General features: G+C 38.5%; 1 protein-coding gene across 1 annotated transcript in view; it reads left to right on the top strand.

The window, feature by feature from the left end:
* Nucleotides 1-11,871, top strand: part of LOC117530954 (E3 ubiquitin-protein ligase BRE1B-like) — a 37,921-nt gene that overhangs the window by 15,286 nt on the left and 10,764 nt on the right. The window contains exons 16-17 of the mRNA XM_034193920.1: nt 9,711-9,923; nt 10,053-10,178. Of these exons, the coding sequence (XP_034049811.1) occupies nt 9,711-9,923; nt 10,053-10,178 (339 nt within the window). The remainder of the gene's footprint in view (nt 1-9,710; nt 9,924-10,052; nt 10,179-11,871) is intronic.

Below are 11,871 nucleotides of genomic sequence, written 5' to 3' on the forward strand. Positions count from 1 at the left end.
AAAGTGGCTGGTGCGACTTATACTCCGGTGCGACTTATAGTCCGGAAAATACGGTAATTACAAAGTGACATGCATATAAGAAATTATAGAGACGGTTTAAATGCAAACCTCTTTCAAATTCTAACCTTAGACTGGAACTGCAGGATATGAAAAAACAATTCAGCTGTGTACCTTTGATTCTGATATAAATGAGTCAGCTGTGTGAAAATGAAAGTAGTGCAATGAGTATTGCATTTACCTGAAAAAAGCTTCTCCATATCTCATGCAACAAAAGAGGAAATGAAAGATTAAAATGTGGCTTGTAATTTGAATCTAGTCAAGTTTAAATGTGAAACTCTGGCAGTGTTTCAGGTCACTTTAAGGTTGTTTGTAGTTTTTTTTTTTTTTTATTATTATTTTATGTTTTTCAGTTTCCATCTTTATGAAGACACAGGGAACAGTAAAAATAAACAAAAGGCAGCAACCAAAAACAGCAAACTGCCAGACCAGAGACAACGAAGTGGTATGAACATACAACTGATGAGATCTATATCAAATTTAAACGGTCAGAAACTTATCCATGAGCAATAATCTGACATTGAGTCAGGAAAGGTCCCCATATTGCAGCATGTCTGTGTTGTCTGTCCGTATTGTCCAGGCGAAGACGGTCCATCTGTATCGCTGAGACCATTTCTCTAACCCAGTGATTCTCAACCGGGGTGCCGCGGCACCCTAGGGTGCCGTGATCGATCGTCAGGGGTGCCGTGGGTATTTTTCATATTCGCGATTACCGTGAATTATTTATTTTATCCACAAAGCATAAAACGACTCAGAATCTGACGTCATTGTGCTGCAGCCTCGCTCTCGTCTTAAGGCGGGACAATAACAAGGAGGCTGACGGCCGATTAAAACAGTGCCGTCTCCTTCAAAAGCCGTCTAAAATGCGGAGCTGTCGGTGTGTGTGTCTGTGCCTGTGTGTGCATGCGCGCGGAGTTAACAGGCTGCAGACTGTGAGGGAGGGGGTGGGTGAGGGAGGGGAGGGGGTGGGTGAGGGAGATTCCTGAATGCAGGCGCTACACGTTCAGTGCGCAGCGAGCGCGGAGCAGAGAGAGGATTTTAAATGGAGTGAACATGTTAACAAAACGAAAACGTGAAGCTTTTACTTCTCTCTGAACTTTCTCTAAAGGTGTGATTCTGCCGTTACCGTCCTGTTCACACCGTGTGCGCGTCGTATGCTGAATTTATGAGATCATGAGATGAAATAAACGGTCAAATATATTTAAAAACATATTTAAAAAATGAGAATATATGAATGAACTGAGAGCCACAAAAAAAAAAGTTCAGACGCAGAGATCACAAAAAGCAGGTGAGAACGCTGAACTTTAACAGCTGTTATTTTCCAAAGGTATTTATTTGTTCAATCTTAAGCTTAATGCAGTGTTTAAGCACAAAACGTGACTGATGAGGAGAAACAATTTCAGAAATGCAACAGAAACAACCACAAATCAGAAAAAGTTGGGACTGTATGTAAAATGAAGATAAAAATGAAAATGTTGCACCATTCCCAGTTTCTCCACTCACAGAAGCCAAACGTTCTTCCAGAGTTGTGTAATTATACTACAATAGTAGAATATAAAGAAGGGGAAAAAAGAAAAAAAATAGACAATATATTTGTCAATCGCAATTATTTGTCTGACAATTAATTGTCTCCAGAAATTTCTAATCGTGACAGCCCTACTTGAGATCAGAGCGCAAAATGCTTGAGGATTTTCGAAATGCGATGTTTTCTGTATCGATTTTCTATTGCGATAATTGGGTTTTGCGCAAAACCAGAGGTAATAGCATTATAATATTATTTTAGTTGGTGGTGTGCCGCAGGATTTTGTAAATATAAAAAGGGTGCCGCGGCTCAAAAAAGGTTGAAAAACACTGCTCTAAGCCAATGTTCAAAACGAGGGGTTGGTGGATTTCCAGGTCATCAGGATAAGTTTTTTGGCAACTACCATTCCAAGTTGTAATGCTGACCATAAATCAGTTGTGTATCCCAAGCTGTTAGAAGAACATCCGAATATTGCAATATGGCGATCTGGTTTAATATCTCTGGAACAACATTTAGAAAACCAATTAAAAATTGCAGATCAAAACCCAAATGCTCTGGGGCAAAACCAAAACAGATGTGCTAGTGTTCCTTCAACAGAAGGACATTTATCACATTGAGAAGATACATTGGGAAACATTTTGCTTAGTTTTGTCGTTGAATAATATCATCTGTTAATTACTTTGTACTGGATAAGTCTATAGCAACTGTTAATGGAACAGGAGTGAACCTTTGACATGGCTTCATCCCATAGTTCATATGGTACTTCTGAATTGAGATCTTTAGCCCAGGATACACGCAGATGTTCAGTGGAAACATGAATGATAAAACTATCAACAAACCTGGAAATCAAATGTTTAGAGTTGGGACAAAGCCTTAGATTCTCATAAAATGAATGTGTGTTTGGAATAAATTCAAAGTCTTTAAATGTTTGTTTCATATAGTGCCTAATTTGTAGATAGCGAAAGAAATGCGAATTTGGAATATTGTACTTATGATGTAGTTTGGCAAATGAGGGAAAATGACAATCTATATACAGATCGGCAAAAGATGAAATGCCCCTCTCTCTCCAAATGTTGAATGCAGCATCTATCTGTCCAGGTTTAAAGAGAGAATTGTTGCAAATCTGAGCATAGATACAGTCTTTAGGGAGTTAATTTCCCATTTTAATCTGATGCAAGATACGCACAGAATTTGTCAAAACAAAGTTTTGCTGGTTCAAATTTTCCAGTGTGACACTTGAAAATAAAAGTGTATGTAGTGAAATGTTATCAGCCTCGGGAGCCTCAAGTTGTAACCAAGAGGGGACGGCACCTCGCCCCTCTTGGTTGATAGAGCTCCCTTGTTTCCAATAGGTGAGGGCCCTGGAGTTGGCGGCCCAATAATAATGTTTAAAGATTGGGAGACCAAGGCCTCCTTTATCCGTTGATTTATAGAGATGAGCCTTAGATATCCTATGAGATTTAAATTCCCAGACAAAATGCAGGATAATAGTCCAATTTTTTTTTTTAAAAAGGATGCACTAAGATACATGGGCAAGTTCTGAAACAAGTATAAGAATGTTGGTAGAGTAACCATTTTAATTGCATTGACTCGTCCTGTCATAATTAGTGGTAAGATTCTCCAGGCCTCAATATTACTTTTAAACTTTTCCATTGAATCAGAAAAATTTGCCTTAAATAGATTCTTGGGATCTTTAGTTAATTTTAACCCCAGGTAATTAAAATGATGATTTACTACGCTAAAAAGAACAGATTCTAGAAATACTTTAGGCAATTTATCCCCAAGAGGCATAAGCTCACTCTTTCCCCAATTTATTATATACCCAGATATATGACCGAAGTCCAAGAGGATAGAAATAGACGTTTTTGGATCAGATAAACAAATAAGCAGATCATCTGTATAGAGAGTTACACAAGTCTCAATATCGCCCAACTTAATAACTTTAATATTCGGATGTTCGCGAATCCCTGTGGCCAATGGTTCCAGTGCAGTGTTGAAAAGCAGGGGGGACAGGGATCACCCTGCCTCACTCCTCTTCCCAGAGAAAGTTGTTTAGACTTGTTTCCATTAGTAAGAATTGAGGATCTGGGATCAGTGTAAGGTTGTTTGTAGTTGTTTGTGATCACAACACATCTAAAATATTTTGTCTTCAGCTTACTGTTCCATTAAATTAATTGAAATTAACTTTTACAGCAATTAACTTTTCATGCATTTTCAAAATCTGAAGTGTTTACAGCAGTGATCTTGTTGAAAACTTACAACTTTTTTAATGAGGAAGGGAGAGAGAGATTGTCTCTCGTGAAGTATGTAGTAGTGACTGTTGTATATTCCCTACTAAAATCATTTTAATTTAAAATTATGTGAATGGTAGTACTTTCACTGTAAAACAAAAATTGTGATGCATATAAGATCATGTTTTGGTTTTGTATGTTACCTTGGATTAGAAAACAAATTTTCCGCACAAGCTGAAACACCTTTTGAATTCAGGAAGTTTGCAGTTTTGTATCGTTTGATTTGATATCCACGGTTATTAATTTTTTCTCTTATCTGTTTATTGTCAGACTTACCAGTGCCTTGCTTTTAACGTTCTTCACAGTTTGCCCATAATTTTATTTTTTGAGTCTTTCAAAATTGTTGCAGGCCTTGTAGTAAATTACCTAAAATGTTGAAGAAAAAAAATGCCTGAATGGTGCTTATAATTACACTAATCTGAATGCCGATTTGCTCAAGTGACAGACATGCCGATATTTTATGGTTTTTGCTACTTTAAAGAATGACTGTGATATTTTGATACCTGGCATAAATAATTTCATGCTGATGTTCCTCTGTTTTACTCAGCCACATAACAGATAAAGATGGCAGTGATAAATTAAGACATGCAAAAATGGGGAAAATTCTTTCTCAGTTTGGGGTGCAGTCACTGTCACAGCTGAGCTCATTCCATCCTGTAAATACTGAAACAGTTGAAGTGAGTTTCCTTAGTTCTTCAGAGACCTATGATTAGGAGAACACACTCAGACACGTCCTAAAACCATTGGTGGACGGACCACGTGGTAGAGTGACGCATTTCAGGGTTTTCCGGGGGTGTAGGTGGGTTACAGGATATCTGTTTGCTATGTTTTTGGGCTCCCATCTAGTCAAATCAAGTGTTTCGCCATCTTACTAACAGACTTCAACAGTCTTGCTGAGTGGCTAAAAAATATTAACAGAATTAATTTTAAAAACCTGCCAGGTCTCATGGGTGTAAAAAACAAAACAAAATAGGGACCACCAACCAGAACTTAACATGTAGAAAATAACTTTGCAATTTCCACATATTACAGGACAGCAGAGCCCACAAACAGCAGTAAAATTACATATTTATTCCTGCTTTGAACAATCTTTCAGCGCGGATAGAAGTGCACTGAATACACTACTTCCTGATCACTTTTGGTTATGGTTTATGGATTTGGTAATACTGATATGTATTTTTTATGATGCACCATTTTGTAATTTTTCTGTTTCTCCTTTACATAGCTGGACTGACCACACATAAGTTTTTAGTGGATGTCAGTCCCGCCCTATGAAACCGTTACCCCTGACCATGTTTATTAAAAGAACGCCCATATAGCACTTTGCATGCAAGATGGCGGAGAGTAGTGACTTCCCAGAAATTCACCCCCACAAGAAATACTCCCAGTCAAAAAAAAAAAGAGGCCTCTGAACGAGAACGTAGTCAGACTAGAATCAATATTGTTATGGCGTTTCCCGGAGAGAGGGTTAGGGTTGAACTGCTAAAGGGCTCCATCTTGACTTTGAACTGGCATTCCTTCTCCTCAGTACAGAGGATGGAAGGCTGACAAGTGGCTGAAGGGAAGCCAGTGTTTTTGTCTGAGATGCATCTCTACTTGAGTCATTGATTGGTTTGTACACAGGCATGCGTCTGATGTCGGCCGGTTATCAATTTGGTGTATAGTTCGGTTTGAACACACATTAAAGTTCAGTTTGAATGGGGAAAAATTCTGTAGATTCTGTACATCATTTTAATAAATGACCGCTATTTGCATTTGTCTGCTACGTCAGTGTTTCTCAAATGTTTATGGACGTAGGACCAGTTAACCAAAAAAGAAAAATCCTGCAGACTACCTAACTCCCCCAGATATTCAAAAACAGTTATAATTTACATACAAGTTGAGTTAATAAGGAAAATAATGTGTGTATATATATATATATATATATATATATATATATATAGACAGTAGTGTTCAGAATAATAGTAGTGCTATGTGACTAAAAAGATTAATCTAGGTTTTGAGTATATTTCTTATTGTTACATGGGAAACAAGGTACCAGTAGATTCAGTAGATTCAGCATTCATGATATGCACACTCTTAAGGCTATGAAATTGGGCTATTAGTAAAAAAAAAAGTAGAAAAGGGGGTGTTCACAGTAATAATAGTGTGGCATTCAGTCAGTGAGTTCGTCAGCTTTGTGGAACAAACAGGTGTGAATCAGGTGTCCCCTATTTAAGGATGAAGCCAGCACCTGTTGAACATGCTTTTCTCTTTGAAAGCCTGAGGAAAATGGGATGTTCAAGACATTGTTCAGAAGAACAGTGTAGTTTGATTAAAAAGTTGATTGGAGAGGGGAAAACGTATACGCATATGTTTCTGTGTAGGCTCTCAGTTGTCCAGGTGGTTTCCATAGTAGAGAAGCTTGAATCTTCGACTGGACTGGGTTGCTTGACGCAAGGACGTTTCGCTTCAAATCGCAGAAGCTTCCTCAGCTAAAATTCTTGCTCTGGTGGTCTGACTTCTGTCTTGACTCTTGTAGAGAAGAATAATCAAGAAGTCACAAAAGCTGGAGTTTTAAACTTAACCAGACCCCTCCTACCGAGAGGCAGACTGCTATAGGCTGGTGACTAAACAATAGCTCCAAAGGAAGTTAAAATATTAGCCAAAGAGAAGAAATGGTTTGAGAGAGGGGTCAAGGAGGCATTCTTTGTGAAACGTTTGAAACCCAGCCTTAACCGGGGAGGGGGTCTGAGACACGCTTTATCCCCTGTTTACAATGGGGTACTCGGGTCAAAGCAGTGTCAGTCTTTTGTTCATGGTAATGACTCATTCACGTCATCAGCAGAGTCGTCAAGGGAGCCATCAGGAGAGGGACAGCTGCCCTGTCATTAGGAGGGTGCTAACTAGAGCACAATAGGTGCTAATTAGAGCTATTGTTTAGTCACCAGCCTATAGCAGTCTGCCTCTCGGTAGGAGGGGTCTGGTTAGGTTTAAAACTCCAGCTTTTGTGACTTCTTGATTATTCTTCTCTACAAGAGTCAAGACAGAAATCAGACCACCAGAGCAAGAATTTTAGCTGAGGAAGCTTCTGCGATTTGAAGCGAAACGTCCTCGCGTCAAGCAACCCAGTCCAGTCGAAGATTCAAGCTTCTCTATTATACGCATATGCAAAACATTATAGGCTGTTCATCTACAATGATCTCCAATGCTTTAAAATAGACAAAAAAAAAAAAAAACAGACGCGTGGAAGAAAACAGAAAACAACCATCAAAATGGATAGAAGAATAACCAGAATGGCGAAGGCTCACCCATTGATCAGCTCAGGATGATCAAAGACAGTCTGGAGTTACCTGTAAGTGCTGTGACAGTTAGAAGACGACTGTGTGAAGCTAATTTATTTGCAAGAATCCCCCGCAAAGTCCCTCTGTTAAATAAAAGACATGTGCAGAAGAGGTTACAATTTGCCAAAGAACACATCAACTGGCCTAAAGAGAAATGGAGGAATATTTTGTGGACTGATGAGAGAAAAATTGTTCTTTTTGGGTTCAAGGGCCGCAGACAGTTTGTGAGACGATCCCCAAACTCTGAATTCAAGCCACAGTTCACAGTGAAGACAGTGAAGCATGGTGGTGCAAGCATCATTATACGGGCATGTTTTTCCTACTATGGTGTTGGGCCTATATATCGCATACCAGGTATCATGGATCAGTTTGGATATGTCAAAATACTTGAAGCGGTCATGTTGCCTTATGCTGAAGAGGACATGCCCTTGAAATGGGTGTTTCAACAAGACAATGACCCCAAGCACACTAGTAAATGAGCAAAATCTTGGTTCCAAACCAACAAAATTAATGCCTCGCAGATGTGAAGAAATCATGAAAAACTGTGGTTATGCAACTAAATACTAGTTTAGTGATTCACAGGATTGCTAAAAAAGCAGTTTGAACATAATCGTTTTGAGTTTGTAGCGTCAACAGGAGATGCTACTATTATTGTGAACACCCCCTTTTCTACTTTTTTTACTAATAGCCCAATTTCATAGCCTTAAGAGTGTGCATATCATGAATGCTTGGTCTTGTTGGATTTGTGAGAATCTACTGAATCTACTGATACCTTGTTTCCCATGTAACAATAATAAATATACTCAAAACCTGGATTAATCTTTTTAGTCACATAGCACTATTATTATTCTGAACACTACTGTATATATAATGAGGAAAATGTGTGTGTGTGTGTGTGTGTGTGTATGTATATATATATATATATATATAATATGCTACTTTCAATGAGACTTTGGAGTCATTTTTATTAAATAGTTTGAGAAACACTTTTCAATCAATTAGAGAATGATATTAATTTAAAATGTTATTTTGCCAATATAAACAGGCCACTGGTGGTCTGTGAACAACCCCCAGTGGTCTGCGCACCATTCTTTGAGAAAGGCTGGTCTACTTACAGTGCATTTGTAAACTATTCACAGCACCTCACTTTTTCCACATTTTATGTTACAGCCTTATTCCAAAATGGAGTAAATTCATTATTTCCCCTCAAAATTCTACTCACAACACCCCATAATGACAACATGAAAAGTTTTTTTTCCAATTTATTAAAAATAAAAAAGATAAGAAATCATGCGTACAAAAGTATTCACACCCTTTGCTCAGTACTTTGTTAATGTATTTGCCCATCATACTGTCGAGTGAGCTGTTGGTCATGGGCTACTTTAAGTATGACTTTATTATGGAACAGATGATGGTCACCCAACACATTTTACACATTAACTCGTTTAATTTGAGATTAAATGAAGCATGGAAAAAAAGAAGAAATATAATGCCAAGCATTTGTTGATTCTCATCATTATTGCTGAGAATCTAATTATACCGACGACTGTGAACAAAAGTGCAAAAGCATCATGTCTGCTTTAAGTTGCTGATGTGTTTTCGTGCACTGTTTTAGAAGTACAGAGTCAACAGATGATGCCGGCTGATAGCTTACAGGTCTCAATGCTTGGGAAACCGAGCAGAACATAAACGGCTGAATGCAAAACAGTCTGATAAATGACAAATGGTTCTATTTGACTCCTTTCTTACCTGCTCTACAAAAGTACTTCAAATGCAGCACCTTCATAGTACTGGAGTCAGATGTTTAATTTCTTCCCTCCAGTTTATGGCTGCCACAATTTGACTTCATAGTATAACAGTTTGCCAGAACTATCCAATAAATGAGCTACTTGTGATTTTGTGTGACGCTTTGTTTATAAGCGGAAGTTGACTGATTATGTAAATGAAACAAACGTACCAAAGCTTTTTTTTTTTTTTGTAGCTTTTTGTGCCTCATAAAATAAATTATTTGTGATTCCTCCCTGAGACGCAGCGTTAACATTCAGCCACTATAAGTAATTAAATTATATTAGTTATGGTGATGACAGCAGGCTCAAAAATTTAACAGCCCACCACAACTTTGGTGCTTTACAGTGGGATACCGGAGAGACTAAACATGAATGAGTTCAGCTTTCTGCGGATATGATCACTATTGTTTATGAGACACTTTGCAACTTGGTTTAATTTTTTTTATAATTTGTCTGAGTGTGAAACAGTATATTTTCCATCATTAATCACTGGGAGTGGTTCTGCTCTGCTGCAGGCTCATTTTGGAACTTATAGCTCAGTATTCAACTTGAATTGAGTTAAATCTGCTTGTTTTACAGTCTAAAATTATAATATTTTGCTTCTGAATGTACCTCATCATTCTTAAATAAAAGCACTTTCTTGACTTAAGTTGGGATTTTCTTGCTTTTGAAGGATTTATATCTACATTGACTGCATTGCATATCTTCTGACGCCTGTGTGTGGCTTCAGGAGGAGGAAGCCCTGCTGAGTGAGATGGACATAACGGGACAGGCCTTCGAGGACATGCAGGAACAAAACACCCGCCTGTTGCAGCAGCTGCGAGAGAAAGACGATGCTAATTTCAAACTGATGAGCGAACGGATTAAATCAAACCAGATCTATAAGCTTCTCAAAGAAGAAAAGGAAGAGTTGGCTGACCAAGTTCTTACCTTCAAAACCCAGGTGAGCTCTGCGGACTGTGATGATGGATTTAAAAATACAAAAACAAAAAACAACAACCTCGAAACGCTGATAGTTTTCTTTGTGTCTGGGACACTAAAGCACTGACTGGTTGCTCTTGGTGTCTCGCAGGTTGACGCCCAGCTGCTGGTTGTGCAGAAACTAGAAGAAAAAGAGGGTGTTCTTCAGAGTACATTGGCTGCATTGGAAAAAGAGTTGGGTTTGCGTACGCAAGCACTGGAACTCAATAAAAGGAAGGTCAGTAGAATTATGATCATCATCACGTCTTGCATTTATGATCCAAGATCATTTTCATTTCTGCATGTCATCTGATAGCTGGTCTTAAGTCAGCTCAGACATTTAGCAGATGTCTGGATGGTGACATCTGCTAAATGTTGGTTGTTGGCTGTTGTAAAGAAAGCATTCTATACTTATAAATAGTAGACTGTGATTCTCTATTAAGTGCAATAACAGTTTTTCTGTTAGGAAAAGACTTGTAAAAATGGCAAGGCAGTCAGACTGATTATATGGTAAATGGACCGCATTTATATACCGCTTTTCCATCTGTGCCAGAAGCTCAAAGCGCCTTACAATGATGCCTCACATTCACCCATTCACACAGACACACTCACACACCGATATTAGGGTGCTGCCATGCAAGGTATTCACTACACACCGGGAGCAACTTGGTTAATAAGGACCTTGCCCAAGGGTCCGTAGCGATTGTCCAGCCAGACTGGGGTTTGAACCGAGGATCATTTGGTCTGAAGCCCACTGTTTGACCACTCGACCATCACCTCCCCAAGTTGGGACAGAAAAAAAAGTACAACACCTCAACACATACACACACTGGTGTCAAGTGGCTACGATGTTCTCCATATGTGATGTGACCCTGTAAGCTTGAGAAATGCTCCCGTAGTGTCATGTGACCCGTAAAGGCCAGAACAATGGCTCTCACAAACCTGTTACGTGGCTAAACAGTGAGTTACTGTGAGTCAATAAAGCATAACTCAGAGCCTTCACCCAGCATTGTTCCCATAATTTAAAAATTAATTTCACCCCATCAGGCAGTGCTCCCCTCTAGATCTAGTGAATTTTCACTACCAGCACTTTAATTGTTAGTGAGTTGTGCTGTTAGAAAATCAAACCCAGTGACTGAAAGTTTGTGGAAGATATTCAGAGCACATGAGATACAAATAATGCAGTTGTGTTCTCACATATCCTGTGATGGACTGGTGCTTTGTCCAGGATCTACTTCGCCTATGGGGCATCTGGAAAGTATTCACAGCGCTTCACTTTTTCCACATTTTATGTTACAGCCTTAATCAGCCATGTGAGAATTTTGTGTATTTCCGCATTTTTAAATTTCTGCCAAACTGTTTTGCATGAGATATAAATTGATCAGTTTATACAATACTACCATAAATGGGTGTGAGTTGCCGTAAAGCAGTCAAACTAGAGTGGCGTCAGCTCGGAACATGGCGGCATTTTGGTTCCAACTGTGCTGAACTACTGAATGAAACTTTCATGTTTTCAACTTTTTTTTTTTTTTATCATTTAACCACATACAGCAAAACATCCAGGTACATGTGCTATCAAAATAAATATAAAAATAGTTAAGCTATCAGATTTACATACATTTACAATTTATGATGACTTATTTAATGAATTTAAAGCCTGATTTATGCAGCTGCACAGCTATTATTCCGTGTCGTGCAATGACGTGCGTGACAGTTTTAAAGTTCTCGGTTGCTGGAGGTGGTGTGAGATCCTGGTGAGTTGCTCTCTGCTTCTTTGCAGCCTGTATGATTTTTTTTTTTTCTGAAACTGTATCAATGTGATAACAAATTCATGGCTAAATATGATGTATGCTTTTAATCCCCCCAGTTTTTGGGGAAGTTCTGTGCAGGTTTTTTTTTTTTTTTGGTGGACTTTTTTTTTCTTCAATATT

This window comes from Thalassophryne amazonica, chromosome 18, assembly GCF_902500255.1.
Source record: "Thalassophryne amazonica chromosome 18, fThaAma1.1, whole genome shotgun sequence".
In the NCBI taxonomy this organism is placed as follows: domain Eukaryota; kingdom Metazoa; phylum Chordata; class Actinopteri; order Batrachoidiformes; family Batrachoididae; genus Thalassophryne; species Thalassophryne amazonica.